The sequence below is a fragment of the Lycorma delicatula genome, chromosome 2 (genome assembly GCF_047948215.1).
Source record: "Lycorma delicatula isolate Av1 chromosome 2, ASM4794821v1, whole genome shotgun sequence".
NCBI lineage: Eukaryota > Metazoa > Arthropoda > Insecta > Hemiptera > Fulgoridae > Lycorma > Lycorma delicatula.
In genome coordinates, this window is record NC_134456.1 from 15,672,450 (window position 1) to 15,693,882 (window position 21,433).

General features: G+C 31.4%; 1 protein-coding gene across 1 annotated transcript; it reads left to right on the forward strand.

The window, feature by feature from the left end:
• Positions 1-3,945: 3,945 nt before the first annotated feature.
• LOC142319840 (uncharacterized) lies at positions 3,946-20,609 on the forward strand. The gene is made up of 3 exons (XM_075357511.1): positions 3,946-4,038; positions 8,352-8,563; positions 20,405-20,609. Exons 1-3 carry the CDS (start codon positions 3,946-3,948, stop codon positions 20,607-20,609), a joined length of 510 nt encoding a protein of 169 aa, XP_075213626.1.
• The last annotated feature ends 824 nt before the right edge of the window (positions 20,610-21,433 follow it).

The following is a 21,433-nucleotide window of genomic DNA, read 5'->3' on the forward strand; positions in this document are numbered from 1 at the left end:
AACCACCAGCGGTGTCCTTTGTGCCACTTACATTCGCACAAAACAGTTCATTTATATCTATTTAAAAAGCGATCGGTTAATTACGTATTTCCACCTTTTGCTTGCATACCTCGCATTTAATCCATCCCCAGAAACAATGTAAAAAAAGTAAGGTGATCTAGGTAGCGTCCACTTCATTTACCGGTAAATTTTTTATCTAAGAATTGTCTTGGTGTATCACGAATGAATTAAGACGATTCTTAGATGAAATATTTACCGGTAAACGGATTGAACGTAGCCGTGAATATGTTGTTGTTCCGTCAAGTCGATCGATTTCAGTTCGTTTTATCGATGAGAAATTTTCAAGGGCTTTATGTTTAAAACGTGTTTAAAAATTCCGGATAATATCTACTTTTTGTTTTAATATGAAAGGGCCTATTAACCGGTTGTCGATCGTGCCGCACCAAACGTTGTCCGAAAGCGGTCCCTGGAAATTTAATTCGACTACAGCATGCGGGTTTTCTTCAGAACACAGATAAGTATTCGGTACGTTGTTTACGCCATTAAGAGGAAAAGTAGCTTCGTCCGAAAATAGAATAAATGGAATTAAGCGGTAATAATTATTAACCCGTCGATAAAATTGCAGTCGTCTGGTATTGTCACCGAGCCGGAAGGGTTGAACTTTTTGTACATAAGGAGTCATAATGCCGTAACGACTTCCATACACGATTTTGAGGAATATTACGTCGTGTAGAAATTCTTGGCGTGCTCGTAGTAGGATTAAGCTGTTAGCCGGTTTTAGCACCTGATGAATGTTTTCTGTTGCATCGCTGTTTATCGGTTGACGTTCAGATGAAACATGTGCTCTGGGAAGTGTTATTTTCACGAAGATTATTAAAAATTCCTCTAAAATACTTTACTAACCGTCCAGGATACCTACGTCGGTATTCTTCCGCCGAAGCCGGACCATTTCTATCGCAAAAAGCCGTACACAAAAATCATATCGGAATATTCTACGTGACTGAAGAGACGCCGTATTTTTTCAAAACAAAAAATTCCAAACAGAATTTCACTTGTTTAAATTCAATATCAATTGGAAAAATGTAGGTACAGTTTAGAGTACAATAAACAAAAATACTACATAATATGATTTTCAAAAATAATTTAACGTAATCAAAATTTTGTCAAAAACAACTAAATCGCTAGGAATTTATATATATATATATATATATATATATATATATATATGTGTGTGTGTGTGTGTGTGTGTGTGTGTGTGTGTGCATGTCAGAATATCGTATTTAGCGTATGTAAGCACTATTCCGGTTTGTATTACTGGATTAGTTCAGGGAAATGTACCGATTGCTAGGCAGGGGGTCGCAATTATCATTATCGAACAAACAGTTGTGTACAACAATCCTAAATCCAATTTGGAACGGTAAAATCCTGCTGTGAGGTACTACAAGTGAGAGTAACGTTGACATCGTTCAGCGATATCGGAATAAGTTACTGAGAATTATAACAGAGGCTCCGTGGTTTACAAGAAACTCTAAGATACAGGGTTATCTGAGAGTTCGGAGGGTTCGAGAGGAAATAAAACGATTCATTAACAAGCACAAAATGAGACTGAACATCATACGAGCTAATTCGCAGTTCGAGTAATAGCGACAAAATTCGACATTTAAAAAGACTGCATTTATTGGAGTCGTAAGGTTCTTCGAAATTTATATTAATCTACTACACTAGAATGACTTTGTCAAAATATCTCGTTTTGTTTCGCCGTTTCATTCTGTTTTCATCATTTATTATTTTTTTTAATTTCCTTGTACGAAGTAAAGGATCGCGAAAAATGTTCGGTTTTCAGATCTCAATAGAAATATGCATTTTGACCATCCGCGAATCCATTTTGACTAGTTTCGGCGTGACGTCTGTGCAAACGTATGTACCTTTTTTTTTTAAAGAGGTGAAGGACCCCGTTTACGGGCGCCTAAGCAATGTCGGCCAGTTATAACAAAGGGCGTATGTATACCTGCGCAGTACCGACTAAACCTCCATCCCTGGCTTCCCCCTTCCTGGGACTGCTTACGTATGTACCTCGCATATCTCAAAAGGTTAGCTATAGGATGTTGAAATTTTTAATTTAGGATTGTTGTAACATCTAGTTGTGCAACGTCCCTTTTGATCGCGATCGACCGAATCAAAAACGTCCAAAAAAGCACAAAATTCCCAAAACCGCAGGTCTCAGTGAGACCCTTTCAGCGATATATCATAAGCGGTACTTATTTTCACCGGTTCCAGAGTTATAGCCAAACAAAATGTTCATCGATGAATTATTGGGATGTTACAAGAGGAAGGCACATCGGTTCGAATCGGACTTCATCTCCTTTTCCATTTTTTAACATGTTTTTTTAAAAATTTAATTAAACATATTAATTTATTAATAATTATTAACCCGTGATTGTAAAAAGAATTTTACAATAAATAATTATTCGATAAAAAATAAAATAAAATTCTATGTACTTTTAAAAATGTGTATATATAATAGAGATGGTGAAACATCTGATTATTTAATAATAACTGAAAATTATAATTTATCTTGTATTTTTATAAATCATCTACAGTTATTAAGAAATGGTCTGCAACCGAAAAAAAAACATATTTTAATGAAAAAAACAGAGAAAAGATTAAAGAAATAATTATGTTGATTTTTTAATAATTCAAATGGAGTGAATATATCTTTAAAGAAATGTTATTCTATTTATTAGAAAGAATACGACTGATTTAGTACATTAACAAAAAGCAACTGCAGACTAGAGTAGTATAAAACATTATCGTTAAAAAAAAAGCGATACCGCAAGAAAACTAAAAGACATAAATCATCTCTCTTATAAGAGAAAATGACAACTGTCTAGTAAAAAAAAAACTCGAGGGTGATGTTTTGTGTCTCATGTACGTGTTCATCCGTTTTAATGTGTGTATATATATATATATACATACTGCAGAGAGAGAGAAAGATATAATAAGTGAGTAAGCATGCTCTGTAATATAAACGATTTATTATAACTAACTAACAAATCTCTTCATATTCTCTCTTTTGGTTTTTGTGACTGTGATGTAAGTGTGCGTCCATTATGTTTCATTACATACACACACACACTCACGCATAGGCAAAGCAAATAAAATGTTTCGAATGCAGAATTAAAGGAAAGAACTATTATAATATATTAACGTAAAATTATCTGGTTTACATTTTGGAATAAATATTTCATTGTCGTATTTTAAAATAATTACAAGAAAAATATTTTTAAAATGGTATTTTTTATTTAATAAAAGTTTTACAACAAAAAGAGGAATTTCTAACAAAATTTGACGATTCAAAAACAAAATGTTAAATTTTTCCGAACAAAACCTATTCGTATTCGATTTATTCAGTGATAAAAAGATTACTTATTTAAAGACCTTCTGGCGGTGTTTAAAATCTGTATACATAGTTATGTATCATAAATATACGTAATTCAAAGCGGTATTTATGATAAAATAAAAATACTTACACAAATGAGTTATGAGGAGGGCTTCTAACAAATAAATTATTATCCACATCTCTTTATGGAATATTCTATTACGTTGAAGTTATAATCACAACTATTCTTCGTACAAGCCTATTTCCCTCTATCTTTCTCTTTTTCTCTCTCTCGATCTCTCTCACTGTCTCTCTCTCTCTCTCTCTCTCTCTGTGCGCGCGTGTAAAATTCATAAATCTAATGGTTGATAAATTCATTTATATAATGGTATCTCACATGACACGACTCACAAGTCGCTTCTGAAAACAACGCAGCCAACTTAAGAATAACAAGTTCTCATGCTAGGCTTATAAGGAAAAGTGAAGACTGGAAATAAGTGGTTTCACTTCCCCTTATTTACCGAACCGACTATACGATTGCAAATCGACATAAGAAGCCCACCAATATGCAGATAATATTCATCCGTGTAAAAGCTTCATATAGTGAACATTATTACTTTCAGAGAAAACAGTTCCGACCGTTACATTTAGTATCTGAGGTATTTTAGATGTATTGCAACTACAGTAAAATCTGGGGCAGATATAACAGCAAATTAATGTGGCCGTTGTAAAACAAGGCGATGTAATATAGCTGTTTTAAACCGATTTTACCTATTTATTTAAAAAATGCTCGCCAGACTGGGATATATTGTTAATGGAACTCGACAACAGAATAATACCGGTCACTTTTGAGGAGTCATCGGACGATAAAATGTAACCGATTCAGCAAAATAACATCCGAGTGTTAATATTTTATATTCATAGAAATACACATTTTTGTAATTTTTTCCCGAGCTGTTAGTGAATAAATACTGAAGTAAAAAAAATAAATAAATAAACATCCATAGTTGTAATACCGTTTAAATTGTCTCACTCCCCTTTCACTAGTATTGCATAATAATACACTCTCTCTCGCCGCTAGATTATTTTCTCTCCTCTCTCTCACTCTCTCTCTCTCTCTCTCTCTCTCTGTCTCTTACATAGCCAAGCACGATTTGTAGTATCACGTAATAAAAAAAACTATTAGATAATTTAAGTAAAAATAAAAAAAAAAAAATTTATTTATAATCCGTACTTAATAAATTTATATTCATACGAACAATGACCACGCTTTACTCCTAAAAAAATGAATATACGATTACGTTACCGCTCGGATCACCGTGCTACAAAAAATTAAATGATACAATTACTATAACGCTTAGTTATTTTACTAATCCGATTCTCAATTACCCGGACTTCCGTGTTTAATTTATCCGTAAAATATGCATAGTTTTATTGTGCAATTCGACTGTTATATGAATTAATTATGAATAAAAGCTAAACAAAAATTTCCTTCGTTGGAAAACGGAAGAAATAAATCTATTCAAAATAAATATATTCTACGATTGACTTATATCAAAATCTCGATTATCCGACCTCTATTCTCAAAAACTTACATCAAGTAATTCAAAATGTATAATTATAGATAGCATATAATCTGCTGAACCCGATGGTAGATAACGAATTTTGAGAATAGCAACCCGCCTTATCTTTCTCTTCCGTTACTGAAGAAGAGACTAATTACAATTGAATCGTTGCGACTGTCATTAAGGAAGGAAATATATTTACGGATTCTAACCTGCAACTTTTGGATTAGGCAATAAATGCTCTACTGTTCTACCGCTGAGCTATCTTCACAAAATTTCTCCCAATCACTCTCTCTTTCTCACTCTCTCTCTCTCGCATATACATATATATATATATCACGCACGTAGCTAGCGAGGAGCTGAGGAGGCTATAGCCACCGCCGAAATTGTCGGGCGTTGGGGGCTGCAGCTCCCATCGCCCGACAATTATTAAACTTTATCATTCAGGGGTTAAATCTAGTAATTTGGGTACAAAAAAAATGTTTAGCATTTTACATTTAAGTAATGTACAACATCTCAAAAGTATTTTCACAAAATTTGAGATAAATCGACATATAATCATCTGCCTTGTCATTAATTCCCTCCTATATACCTTATTATATTATATTCTATATACCTATTTATTTTTTATACTCGTTCTGAAGATTATTTCGATTGGAATTATTGAAAAGATCGTTGTCGATAACAATTTTTATTGTTAATTACAATATTCGATTTTTTTAAATTTCTGCTTTAAATTAAAATAAAAAATATTTAGTAAAAAAAAAAAAAAATATAAAACCGCGCACCACGAATGTAATTTTATATAAATGTGCAATCGTCACGTTTACGTGCGCGGTTGTAATTATATATATTAATTGAATATTAGGTAAAATTAAATAATTGAAAGCCTCATTCATCATTACCCTTTTATGTACCGTTAGCTATGTTCTTTAGCTGACACGTACAAGTGAATTTGAAAAGTTGTATTCGTTTATTACGTTGTTCAATTGTAAGTTATCACGGTTAATAAAAAATAAAAATGAAAATAAAAATCAGAACAAAACTTTTGGCTAAATTTTTGTCGAAAAAAGTTAATAATAAGTCTGACCATCTAACATAAAACCGACCTTCTGCTTTGATCTGCAGAACATAATGAAGGTTTCAAGAAAAGTGAGAAAATATTTGTAAAGTATTTCATACTAAACAACAAAGGCAATTTATCTTTCTAAAATAGATAGCTAATTTATTAATCACCAAATGTAGACACAGGCAAAAGGTTTTGTTATTAACAGAAATCTAAACAAAAAACAGAACTTCAAAGAAAAAAACTAGAATATTGATACCCGAAATAATTAATAAGTGGATCACTTCAAATAGAAATACGTAAATAAAACGTTTAGTCTACAAAAGATTCAGCAAAACCCCTGTTCTAGTGTATCGGAACTTACTTGAAAGCAAATTATTTTAGTTACATATTTTTATAAACTACTTAATTTTAATTAAAATAACAAGAATAAAAATATATTTGACTAACCTAAAAATAATGATTTTTGCCAAAACAAAATGTCCAAATGTAAAACGTTTACTTCATTACATTCCCATAAGTTAACCAATAATCACATTATTTGTGTACCATTTTTCTTATTACAAAATATTATTATTTGAAAGAACTTACCTAGTTTACACGTAGAATTATTTTCTAAACGGTTTTCTAGCTTCACGTAAAATACATCTAATACGATAAATACAAATAATAAAAATTTGATACGATTTTTAAAACAATAACACACCTACAGAAAAGAAATAAAGCATCATTTACTGTATGACAACGTTATTCGTTAACAACACTTTTAATAGATTAATAAATTATCAGAAAAAAAATGTAAGCTAATATTATTATTATGTAAGATTGTTTATTTTTTCTCCATCGCTGAATGTAATGGAAGCAGCTAATATTATAAACTAATAAAATTTTTCATCAACTTAACACACATTTTGACATACGCAGTTTGATGAATTTCGACACAACTAAGAGAACGAGAGTCAAACGAGGTGGGAGAGTCTCTGCACTCTCCCCCACTCTTAATATACGGAGAATATTAATCTTAATAAGAAATAGATCAACATTAGTAACTACACAGGTGCTATGTTGCTATGTTGCCAATTATCCTGAATTTTCCTTCCCCCCTCGCCCTTTGGCTGCTAATTTCGGCATCAGGTAATTTACTCCGTTGTGTTTTCTACTTATAACACATTTGCATAGAATAAACGTTCCAAGCAATAACCGTTAAGGAAATGAAAAAAAAAAAAAATTTAATTTTTACGGTAAAATTTTTTTATTTATTTTTTTAATTTTATTAACGAATCAGCATATTATAATTTTACTATTATTTATAAAAAAAAAAAAAAATTCCTAAAATATTTGAAATCGATGTTATATTCTCCATTTGACAGTACTATTAATGAACTTTATGATATTTCTCGTTTTATGTAGTAGTGTTAATAAAAAAATCATACTTAATAACTTTTTTATTTTTACGTTGTATAATACAGTTAGTAAAATAATCACTGATTTTATACAACCGACCTCTGCTTAACCGGACTTACATATTTTATTTATCCGTAAAATTTACATAAATTATTGCTTGTTATAGTATTCGAATTATTTGAGAGATTTTCGTGTTAGAAGATTAAGAGATTAAATATAATCTGAGATTACTGTTTATTAAAACGTCGATTATTCGGACCTCCATATCTCAAACATTATGTGACAAAAGCGGTGACAAATCTAAGAGAAAAATAATCGCTTGTTGAACCATTTATAAACAAAATTTACATTAGAAAAATTGAACTTTGTAACGATCAACTCGAGTCTAAATTTACTTATTTTTTTATAAGGACTAGCGTGCAATTAGTAACATCTCTAAGTGTTATTGTGCTTATTTGTATTACAAATGTGCTGGGCTGTACTGTGAAATACGGTAGTCGACTTGATATGAGGTAAATTTGGAAATAATCGTTTTATATCGTAATCCCCATGTATTAAAAAAATATTCATTAATATTTTTTTATCATATGTATTAAAAGAAATGATCCTGTTGTGTTTTTCTGATTGGTTATTCAAGAGGATACGGTCTAATTGTGTTGCAACTATTAAGTATGCGTAAATTAGTGTAAATTATTTAAGTAAATTGAATACTAGTAAAAAGAAATAATTGAAAACCTTACTACCGTTTGGATTCCTTGGTTACGTTCCTTTGTTAACGTGTATATACGTTTTAAAGTTTGGTTTCAATTATTTTTTATGATTATAAGTTATCAAATGTTTAAAAAAATTAATATTAACTGTCGGTCGGTGGCTTGTTCTGAGAGAAGTGCATTGTGGGAAGAACAGTTTAGATGGAGTGGTTATTTTCACAATTTAGTTCTGGCGGTTGAAGAAATTAGTTGATGATGGGAAGGTTGTAGGGGTGGGGAGAGACTTGAATTACGTGCGTGCTGAGAATGAACCGTGTGGATCCAGCGGCCATCTTGGGTTGATTGTACAGTCGTTTAGATTCTCATGTCTGTGGTCAGACTTAACTATTAATATTATATCTTATACGTTTATTTTAGATAACCCTCGTTGTTGGTCGAGGTAAGCATTTTTTATATATAGTATTTTAATGTAGATTAAAATAAGGGTCATTATTTTTGTTTGGCTATTGTATCCGAACTTATCACGTAGTGAATTTTAAAATACAATTTGCACTCCTATTTTTACAATATAAATTAACTATTTCGTATACGCAACCGTTTCTGACTTTGTTTTCTATTTATAACACCGGCGAAATAATATCTCAAAAATAAACAAACAGAAACAAATTACGCGACTGGTTATAAATTTTAGGCTAATCGAGCAATAAAATAATTAACCGAGGAAATAAAATTATTTCACGATCTAAACGTACTGAACTTACTTATTAAAATTAATATGAAGCAGCAAATTTATTATGTACCTTACTGAGGTATTACACCAAAACAGGTTAGAGTAGTTAACATATTTTGGTCCTCTGACCAGGGATATATTGAAGGTTCTACAATTCAATACTTAATTCATAATTAATACCAGGGAAAGGATAGTGGTAGTATTGCAACAATTCATAACAAAAGCAATTGCTATACAAAGAGGGTACTTTCATTAACTTAATTTAATTGTGGAATAATTTCTTCAGCTATCTAAAATTGTTTAAACTGGGATAGTGAGCACAATCATGTTTTTGGTATTTTAAGGTAGTTGAAACAAGTTTTACAAATTCCATTGGTTTCAAGATATGGAGATTTTAATGTCTTCTATTCATTAACAATAAACAGAAATTAAATTTACAAATACCTTTTTATGATGAAATATTATTTTTTTTTTTTTTTTTGTCTTCAGTCATTTGACTGGTTTGATGCAGCTCTCCAAGATTCCCTATCTAGTGCTAGTCGTTTCATTTCAGTATACCCTCTACATCCTACATCCCCAACAATTTGTTTTACATACTCCAAACGTGGCCTGCCTACACAATTTTTCCCTTCTACCTGTCCTTCCAATATTAAAGCGACTATTCCAGGATGCCTTAGTATGTGGCCTATAAGTCTGTCTCTTCTTTTAACTATATTCTTCCAAATGCTTCTTTCTTCATCTATTTGCCGCAATACCTCTTCATTTGTCACTTTATCCACCCATCTGATTTTTAACATTCTCCTATAGCACCACATTTCAAAAGCTTCTAATCTTTTCTTCTCAGATACTCCGATTGTCCAAGTTTCACTTCCATATATTATTTTTATTATCAAATATTAATGTAAGGTTTTTATTGAATTTACCATTTTGTTTCAATTAATCATTTTCAACCGGTTATGAAGAATGATAGAAACATCAAAGAAAATAATTTCATCAATATTGGTCTGCTTATTTATTTAGAAAACAATAAAGAAAAAACATTCTTTGGAAATTCAATATGGGCAAAGAACAGTTAATAATGAATTAGTTTATAAGGTCAACAATTAAGTATAAACCTGATCTACTATTCATTTATACACCAGTATGCCAAATAATTTATTAAAAGTTGAATATCATTCATTTTATGGGTTACAGAGCGATGACCTAACAACGAATATTCTAATGCATATAAGAGTTTGGTACTTAAACGTATTAACGCCACCGCAGCTACAGCTGCTGTTTAGGTTATCTTGACTTTGTGTACTGACAAATCGTATGTATATCAAAATAACCTAACTAAATATAACCTTCGCTCGCCAACCTCTTGTAATTAACATTAGATATGCATAATATATACAACTTATTAATAATATAACCTTAATGTTATAGCACCGAAATTCAATTAATGTTAATCCACCGAAATCCAATTGACTACTTTGTTTTTAAATAAAGCTGTGGCGTAGGTGGTGTAGGTTATATTTAGTTAGGTTATTTTGATATACGTATGATTTGCCAGTACACGAAGTCAACATAACCTAAAGCAGCTGTAGCTGCGATGGCGTTAATACGTAAGTACCAAGATTTTTGACAGGTTATTTTCAGTGTTCAATAAAGATCTCAAATGACTATGAAAAGGTAAAGTAAAGAGATGTTCACATCAATCTAGGATTTAAAATATGAAATAGGTGCTGTGTTGCAAGACATTGTTGCAACACAGCTTGAATTGAAATTCTATTTCAAATGGAGTATCTTCTATTAGATTAAGTTAAAACAAAGAAAGCAGTTTATTTAAATTTATCAATTATATCTGTTCATCTATTAAGCAGTGTAAATTTAATTGCAGTTTGATCATAAGCAATTTCTTAATGATACATCATTTGCTGTTATTAGAAATTATGATATGCTTCATAGATTTCTTAATGTGGATTCTAGTTATGACATGTATTATAAATTTGACATTATAATTAATAATTTGTGACTAATTATAATTTATAAAATTAATTTATAATTTTTGACATTATTAATGATTAAGTTTTATTAGTATCGTGTCAAAGATTTATTGATTATATTAACAGGACATCACATAATTGTAGATTTTAGATTAGAGTGATCAAACAATCTTTAATAGTACAGAGATGATCTGATTATAATTGAATGTTATTTTGGTAAATTTGGAAGTTTGCTAGGTACTTTCAATAATGAATCTTTTGATTTCTTATTTATAAATAATACTGTGATTCAGTCTGTGAAATTTTGAAATTCTTCTTGGCATGCAGGTGTTTAAAATCCTGATCAATTCTTGTCATGCTTTTTGTGTTTCACTACTAAGGCTTATCTCAAGCTTTGTCTTTCTAACAAAGCTATCCATCTGGAATTACTATCTGATTTTACTTCAGTTATTTATTGCAACCTTTAAATTGATTCATATCAATTAGCAGTATACCTACTCAAGTCTTTTCTCACAACAGTTCTGACAAAATTTATTGTTCATAATATAATTATTGATCATTATCATTGAAACTGTTTGTATACAGCTATTCCAGCTGCGGTGTAATACGTTGGTTGTGGTAATAGCATACACTAATTGCCAGATAAATTATGGATAATTTACTTAATTCACTTACACATAAGAATAGTAGAATAATCTTTGTAATAATGTACATAATAAATATATTCTTGCACACTTGTACCTACAATCTATAACATGATGCAGGAGGTGTATCCGTGACATAGTTTATGATGCAGGAGTTGTGTCCAATGGTCTGAATAACCATGATGTCATTGGATAGAAAGTGTAAATAATGACTAATTGCACATTTAGTGACTTATTGCATGTTACATGCAATCACAATTTAAAACACATTAACAGAACAAATAAATTACAATAATAAATATATTAACTAAATTATTTTAATATTCTCAATCGGTAACATGTCTGGGTCCCTATGATCTGTAGAAACAGCAGAAATGGGAAGAGAATTAGACAGGCTTAAACCTGCGTTTAATTGTTTGTCCTACAACACAACATAGATATTTCACGCTTTTAATTGTGCTCTCCCGTAAGCCACCAAAATGGGCCGACAAGGGTGGAATGAATGACCAAGATATGTTTTGTTTGGATGAAAAGATGAATGTTTGATTTTAGATTTTCTGAATTTAAATAGGTCTTACAAAATATTCTTGGCAGAACGGATGGACCATTATCGGAAAAGATTTTGGTAGGAATACCTCTTTGTCTATGAATGACTAGTCAAATCAGTGAAAGAAGACAGAATGGATGGAAACTTACTACTCAAAGAGAAATGATTTTACTTTGTTTTCATTTGATATTTGAATTCTATATATGTTATAATTCTAAGTGCAAAATGTTAATCTGGAGATTCACACCACAAAATGAGTGTATGAATGGAGTATCATTAAGAGAAATCAATTAGTTTTTACCTTGCATAAAGGCTTAATATTCCCCTTTAAGATTAGAATTGTTGCAATATATATATCTAGCCGGAGTTGGCAAAATAAGATTTAAATAAAATCGGGCTCAGATTAAAATATAAGTATAAACAAATTAGTTAATATATTATTTATGCCTGAAATAGGTAAATCTTTATAGAGTTGAAGTCCCGATTTGTGAGCAAACATATGTGCAAAAGTTTGACTGCCTGAGTCAAACAAGACTACACATATGAGAACTTAAAATCAGTTTTATCGGTATGAACGAGTGTGTTGTCTTTTAGTCTCTTCATTCATCGGATAAATTAAAAAATTTACAGCATTTTTTAAACTGATGATCAAGCTTTCAAAATTGATTCTTGTTCCAATATTGAATTGTAGTACTTATAAGATTTTCCAGGATGTGTCTGTCATCTGGTCTCAAATTCTAGGAACTCTTGAAAATTTGGACAGCTCTTATTTGATAATCTTTCCTTCCATAGTCTGCCAGAATTATAAACTATCTTTGAGGTTAGAAATTGAATTACAATGAATTCCAATTTAACCGTTAGTTTCATTGCTTCAAATGAGTTGACAAATGAAGAAATGCAATTCTCTTTTCATTGTTGTATGTTATCAATAAGTTGTGATTTTATAATTCTCATTTGTTAATTGGAAGATTTTTAGCAACGGCTAAAGCTTTCATCTCTTAGCAACAATTATAAATTATGTAATTTTTGAATGTTTTTAATGTTTTTGAGTGTGGATTAAGTCATTAAATATTAAGAATATCGCGTTTAAACAACGGTAAATTGATTTATAGAATGTTATTACTTAAATGAATGTTACTTAAATGTTGCTGTACATCCTATGTCGCATAGATTTCCTTAACTTGTTCTTGATCTAAAGCCAAATTAACATTCATTTCTAATTGTGACCAAATGTAATTGCATTGCAGTTTAAGCAGATTTCGTAATTTGACTTGCCAGGCGTGGCTGTCACCTTGGCGCATCAAATTTGTCTGTGAATGTTCCAATTCTTGTAATGGAGGCTTTAATTGATATTTGTCTTAATAATTGTTAATTGTCTTAATATTATGTAGATAATGTAGGGAAGAAACTCCAAAATATTTTCGTTCAACCAGAAGTTATTATTATAATTGAAGATTACAGACGAAGATTGAATTTGCTAAGCTGCAGTGTATTTATATATATCACAATATTACAACTTAATTATCTGGTCTATTCAATTTTTCAAATATATGGCCCGGAGGACCAAAATTAATGTACAGCCTAATAGCGCACAAAGTAATTGCCAGATAAATAAATTATGGATAATTTACACTTCCTTTATTTACTCGTTAAATTTACATTAATCATATTAAATCCCAATAATTTCATACTTTAGTTTACACATTTTTAAATATATGTTTAACATACTGTCTAGCTAGAACAGATGTAAAATTAGTAATGTTTTGTGTAACATTTTAAAGGTGAAGTTATAAGTTATTAATTGCTTAACAATTTGGATTCGATTCAGATCTTTTCCTGAACCTAATTTCCAAAAAAATTCCAATTAATTGTTTAGGCCATTTGCAATTACTTCAAAAATTCATGCAATCTATTTGCAGCAACACCTTTATCGTGTAACATTTCTGTTGGAAATTTAGTGTTGGTCATCAACAAGAATACTTCACCTTGCGTTGGAATCAACACACAGATCCACATTGTGCAAGTTATCCACAACGTAGCAGTGTTGTTGATTTAAATTCTATTAATGGTCAGCTCTGAAGATCTATGCCTAAATTGTTTGTTGCCAGTATCTGACAATTAATTGAATATTAAAAGTACTTCACGTGTAAAAGAATATTAAAATAATTTTGTCAATTGATATTATACTTTATCATTGTGACTTAATTATTGTATTGTATGAATATTCTCTAAATTGTGATAAATGTTACATATTCATTATTAATGTAATATTTTGTATATTTATATCTTACTCATATGCTCTTCTAGCATTCTACTCTAGACTAATTATTATATTAGGTTTACATGTACATTATAGTACTACACGCACATATGCTGACACATATAGCATGCACACATGTATAAACACATACACACACACACATATATGCAACATAGATATTGTGTGTATGTTAAATGCATTAAGTCGCTGAAGGTGCAATAAGTCATAATTTACTATCTATCCATTGGCACCATGGTTATTCGGACCATTGGACTTGTCTTCTGCATCATGAACACATTCAAAGAAATCCTAGTTGTATAGACAAGTACATATATATTTTCATATTATTATACCATTTAATTTTAATGTTGTAAAAAATGATAGCATGTTATTTGGCGGGCAGTATGTTCAGACTCAAGTATCAATTCTTAATTATAAAAATTTCTGCCTTCTTACTAAATTTGTATATTCAGCTAGCCTATTTTATTAGCTGATATTTTATATATTAATGCATCATTATCAAAATTTAGAGCTCTTACTCCCAACATACACACTCATTAACATATCTTTTTCAACAATATAATATAAAATTTAAATGTTAACGTGTAATGATCGTAACTTGTATTTTATTTACTACGAAATATGAACCGGCAAAGTTCATATTTGTAGATTAATTACACCTGAGGTATTACACCGAAGCGGTTAGTTATTCTATAAAACTATCGTCACTTATATCACTGTTTTCCAAATAATGAATTAGTTGATAATTAGATAACTGATTACGTTTTTTAAAATCACCTGATTTTTTTTATGAACAGTCCTGAAGGTCCTGGTTTATCTGCCATTTTGTATGATGTTGTCAGAAAAAAAATGCAGAACCGGTACGCGTACCGTATAAAAATACTGTTTTAAAAGGACGCCAAGACAATAACACAAATTTCAATAATGCCGAACTCACAGTGAAGCTGTACAATGAACTAAGTACTCCCACACTGATCGGAGTAGGCGGCACTCTCGAAGGAAGCCGAAATACTCCGATCAGAGTGGTCGGCAGTCAACATGTTAATGGCTGTGGTTGTTATATTTATATATGTTCATTATACTCCAACCATGTAATTACACTTATACTCTGATTCCATCATAGCATGGACATTGTTGTATTCATGGACATTCTTTGAATTGGAAAGTATTTATAGGTAATAGTTTCTGACATTCAACGAAACACTTCAATTAACAATTGGTATTACATCAAATTCTCTGATAATACAGAATCTTCTGAATTGAATGAGGATTTCAGGATTTTAGGTTGGAATCTTCTGAACACAATTCTGCAGCGTCTATATACATATATTTGTAAAGAGTTTAATTTCCAGCACAAAGTAAAATAAAATTGCATTAAAACAAAAAGTATGTGTAATATCAACCAAACTTTTTCATTACTCTGTGTTCAAAAAACAGTCTTTTAAGTTTTTTATAACTGAAGTCCTGATGCGTTTTAAACTAGAAATTTTTTGAAATAATTTTATTCTTTTGTTGTGTATTATCGCATAGAATTATCCCCCCTCATGAACTACCTTTTCCTTCATGAAATAATTTAAATTGAGAAAGCTGCTCTCCCCTTCCGTTTTGAGCTGGATACATCCCTCGACTAGAGTTTCATAACTTGGATGAATATTTATTAGAATGCATCCTTTCTGCAGAATATGTAAAATGTTACTTTTTCACTTTTAAACAATTTCATTGCTATTGTTAAATCTGCTCAAGTATGAGAATACTGCATGTGTGATCGTGTTATAAACAACTTTTTTTTAATTTATACAAAGGGTCAAATAATTTAAATCATTTTTTCCAAGCATATTATCATTTTAAAATTTTAATTAATCTGTAGTATTTACTTATACTGGGCGATTCAAAATAGACTTCACAACTTTGAGCATATAAAAATTTATTTTGATAAGATTCGGTTGAGGTCTCACACTTCATAGCAAAACACATCAAGTTTTGACTTGAATTCATTAGTACTGAATTTGACCACCAACATTGTCACCAGTGTTGCTAAAAACGGATACATTTACCGGTGCAGAACATGTTTTCTGTGTGTTTTGGTGTTGCGATTTGCAGTGTTCAATGAAATTTTTGTACGGTAGGGAACCTCCATAGTAGGCGTAAAATTTACTTTTGGCACCAAACCTTTGTCGAGACAGGTTCTGTTAAACATAGAAAATCACCAGGATACCGGTGCGTCCCTGAAGCTGCTTAGAACAACTTGAGAAAGCTTTGCATGTAGTCTGAAGAAATCAACTTGACGTGCATCGTGTGAAACTAGCATTCCACAACAACTGTTTGACGCATATTATGCTTGCGCTTTTTTTCCTATTTAGCCTCTGAGAATGTAGCCTCGAGGATGATACGTATTAGTGTAAGTGAAGTGTAGTTTTGTACGGTTTCAGGTCGACCGTTTCTAAGATGAGATGTGTGGTTAATTGAAACCCGACCTCCAAAGAACACCGGTATCCACGATATAGTATTCAAATCCGTATAAAAGTAACTGCCTTTAGTAGGATTTGAATGTTGGAACTCTCGACTTCAAAATCAGCTGACTTGCAAAGATGCGTTCACCACTAGAACAAGTCGATGGGTTATTATTATTAGTTCAACGCATTACAGATGACTACAAAGTTGCTCGGCTGCAGCATTGTTTGGAATCGATAGATAGAATTGCAGGTGATACATTCTTTGATTGTGTAATTTTTTGCGATCGGTGTTTCACATCGCGCGGCAAGTTTAACACCGATAACTGCCAAATATGGGGTTGCGAAAACCCTCGTGTAACTGTGCAGCACATTTGTGATGGCCCTAACGTTAATGGTTTTTTTTTTGCCTTTCTAGGAGGCGACTGTAAACGGTACAGTTTATCTGAACGTGCTTCAAAATTTTCTAATTCCTCAGTTAGATGATGATGATCAGAATGGACACCATTACTATCGGCAAGACTGGGCACCGCCTCACTACCGTCTGAGATTTTCTAGATTCCTAGGTCTGTGTGGTCATGAAGGTTGAATTGCATGGCCGCCTTGCTTCCCAGATTTGACCCCGCTAGATTTTTTGTTGTAGGGTTTTATTAAAGATGGATTAATGTACCGCATTTGCTTGCTGATCTTGAGCTAAGATTGAACTAACACTGCAGCCGCATAGGTAACACTGATTACAGTCTGGAATGAAATCGACTTAAGATGGGATGTATGTCGCATACAAACAGGAGCCATATAGAACCAAAGTAAATATTAGGCGACTTGGTGTGTTTTTGTATGAAATTATACTCGATTGAATCTGTAAGTTATCTCAATTTTTGTATGCTTTTATATGTGAAGTCCTTTTTGAATCGTTCGGTATTGGATAAATGAAAGAAAAGAATGCTCTACTAATTTAGAAAAACAGCCTGGTCAGGTTTAATAAAAATATGATTGATTCATACTTATTTACTCTATTTTTCTCCCCTCTCATATCCACAAAAAAGAAATAGTACAGGATTATGAAAAATTAGTGATATTAAATTTCATCTCTGTCCTAACTATGACATAATAATAATGAATGAAAGTTATTATGAGGTTTGGTTTCGTTTTTCAAATGTAGGAAGTTAGTTTTAGCATTTATATAATGTATACTTTTTTCTGCAATTTACTTTTCCAGCTGTATTCTTTAATATATCATATATTCATGAAAATATTATTTGATGTATCTTTGGAGCTAATAGAAATCATTCTAAAATTTGAAATATGTTATTCCCAAATCTACAGTAAAATTTTTTTAAATTTACATCATTAAGTTTTTACTCATCTTTGTAACCTTTGTCAGCGATTGGCGTTCTTCTTACTGGTGTCAAGTGATTTTATTGCAGCTGGTGTTTTTAGAATTAGGTAGATAGTATGATCAAAAAGTAGTATGTTGCAATTGAATTGTCTATTTCATTTAATTAATATGTGGAATTTTTATAAGTTTGTATATTTTATAATATTCAGTCTATTAAAATTGGTTCTTTTTTGAGATTTTTTTGACAAAGTTGTTCCCAGTATTGGTGGTTTGATTTGGGATTTGTATTTATGAAATTGTTGACTGTTACTACGGAGAGCTTTTTAAGTGTTCATTTACACAGTGTGCCAAATAAGTAATGAGACTGATTCTGGAATACTTGAAAGAAACGCACCAAATGTGGTAACCATCTTACCCGCTAGATGGTGCTGAACACACAGATGCTTTGATTGTGTCGTGTCGATGACAGCCAGTGTGTGCACAGCAGTCGTGAATATAATGTGTAAGTAGCGGTGGTCAAACATAGCATTATGGATCAAAAGAGTTGTGATAAAATTTTATTGTAAATTAGAAAATTGTACATCAGAAGTTAACAAAGTTTACAAAGGTGGAACAGTGTCACCGAGGCAGAAGAAATTCAGGTTGTAGAAATCACAAATCAAAACATGTTGATTGTTTTTTTGATTCTTCTGGAGTGATCCATTGTGAATTTCTCCCTGAGGGCACATCTGTGACCAAACAGTATTACTTAAGAGTCATGCAACATCTCTTTGCTTGCATGTGTCGTGTCAGGACGCATCTGTTCCAAAGCAAGAGTTGGGTTCTTCTGCATGACAGTGCACCAGCTCACTGCACACTACCCATGAAACAGTTTTTAGTATCAAAACAGATCCGTATGCTTGAACACACCCACCCTGTTCGCCTGATTTGGCACCTGCAGACATTTTTCTATTTCTGAAAATTAAATGCTCTTTAAAAGAAGAATGTTTCAGTGACATTGAGGACGTCCAAGGTGCTGTGACAGACAGACTGAAGGAGGTATACAATCAGGATTTCCAGCATTCTTTCAACAACTTGTACGATCGATGTAATCTAGTGTGGAGGTGCAAGGGGATTATTTTGAATCCTTGTAACTGCAAAATTAAAAAGTTCTTAGTTTCAATGTGATGGTAGTTGCCTCATTACTTATTTGACACGCTGTGTATGTTTGTTTGAAACTGTTCCTTTCTGTTCATTGTTAAACATTTGTAGTCAGAACAGTTTTGTTACATGTTCTAGGGGCGTAAGAGTTTTGTTTGTTTGCTGATTGTGTTGTGTGTAATGAAACGATTTCTGTATCCACTGATGTTTTGAAGGCTACATACGTAAAAATTTTTTTAATTTGCAACTTTTCACAGTCTTTTTATGTTAGTGTTGTAATTTTCTTTCGCGTTATATTTGTTTTTGGTTTTTTCTTAATGTTGTGGAATGTGTGGTGTTATATCCATTTACGTACGGTAGATATTTTACAGTGTAAAGACCTATGATGTGGTATTTACATGAGTAAATTTGTTGGGAGTGGTACATATTTCTGAAAGTATTGGCGTTATTAGTTTTCTATGTACTTTTTAGAAGAATGTTTTTTTTTTAGAAAGAATTTTTTTTATTGTTCAGTCCAATCTAATTTCTAGGTTGTAGTGAAGCTTCCAGCCCAATCCTTTTCTTTTTGTCTTACTAAATTTTATTGCATTACAAGTACATTATCTTTTTAACTTAAAATTTCTTAGAACTAAATATTTTTGGACTCAAAATTATACAGAGTATTAAATGAAGTCAGAAAGTTAATGAATAAGGTATGATAACTAATAATTTCTTTTTTATGTTGCTTGCAGGCAGGTTTCTCCTTTTTTTGTCACTGGATGTCTGAGGTGTTGTGTACTTGTACTGATAAGCCTATTTAAGAATGTCTAAACTGTTTTCTTGTGAACGTGTATTATGTTTCCAGAAAAGAACTGTTTCAGTATTTTAATTCGTTTAAATTTATAGTATGTCTGTTTATAGATAATGTCTAGTAAAAGTGTTTTATTTACTGTAAACATATATTATTTTTGGCTTTAATATATTGAAGAATAATAGAGCTGTTGGATCTTTTCATTTTAAGCAGGTGTCACGTGGAGTAATCTAGAACTGTGTATTATGAGAAAATTGTGATTGTAATAAGTTATCATAAAAAAAAATCAATATGAATTATTTAATTTCAGTTATCAAGTTCATTGGTTGTGTATCCTGTGATAACAATTTTCTTTTTGTATTTTGTTATAGATCATGTGTGGCATTCAGCGACAGAAATCGAATATTAGGTGTTGCAGCCAAAAATCAGATGGTAACCAATATTGACAACACAATTCATGGATTTAAAAGGTTGTTAGGTCGTAGTTACAATGATCCGGCTGTTCAACAGGAGTTAAGAGATCTACCTTATAAAGTGGTCAAACAAAACAATAGTTCTATTGGAATTAAGGTATAGTGTAATATTCGTGTTTTACTATTGTCTTCAGTTTCGCCATTTGGTAGATTGATAATGTGTGATATTGTGATTGATAACTCTTTTTCTTCACATGAGGCATACTTTGTTTTATAAATAATTTTTTGAATTGTTTTTTAACAATCTGAAATTATGTTTTTTTTTGTCAAAGTGTAATTTGTTCACTCTCAATGTGTTGTACTTTCTAGTCAAATTATCAGTTAACTCTTTATAAGCTAATCTGAACTTATGAATAATCAGATATTTGTATTGTTTTGTGTAAAACAATATATATTCTAAAACATTTGAACAGTGCAAAATTAATCTAAATTTGTTAATAGAGTATAGTGTTTTCAGCTTATTATCTGTTGGTGCACTTCCTATACCAGGTAATTCAAAAAGGACTTCACAACTTTAAAAGCATATAAAGATTTATCGAAATAACTTACAGAGTTGATTAAGTTTGTCACCCGACATTCACTTTAGGTCAATACGGCTTCCATTAGTTATGCCACTTCACCTGAAATCTGTATCATTCCAGAGACTGTAGCCAGAAAATCGGCATTAGTCTGCAGCTGCGATGTTAATTCAAAGTCTTAGCTCAAAAAGAGCAGCAAAGGTTGTACCTTTGTGGAATGCCAGTCTAACATGACACACATTGAGTTGATTTCTTTGGACTATGTGAAAAGCTTTCTCTGAGTTGTTCCACAGCAGCTTCAGGAATGCATGGGTGTCCTGGTAATTTTGTGTTTAACAGAACACACTTTTGTGTTGACAGAATCTGTCTCAACAAAGACAGGTTATCCCTACCTGTGCTTTATGAAAAT

Bases quoted from the DNA above. Each gene is read 5' to 3' on its own strand.
- LOC142319840 (XM_075357511.1), top strand. From the start codon at position 3,946: ATGCAGATAATATTCATCCGTGTAAAAGCTTCATATAGTGAACATTAT. The intron at 4,039-8,351 runs GTATTTTAGATG...TTCACAATTTAG, and splicing joins CGTTACATTTAGTATCTGAG to TTCTGGCGGTTGAAGAAATT. The intron at 8,564-20,404 runs GTAAGCATTTTT...ATTTTGTTATAG, and splicing joins AACCCTCGTTGTTGGTCGAG to ATCATGTGTGGCATTCAGCG.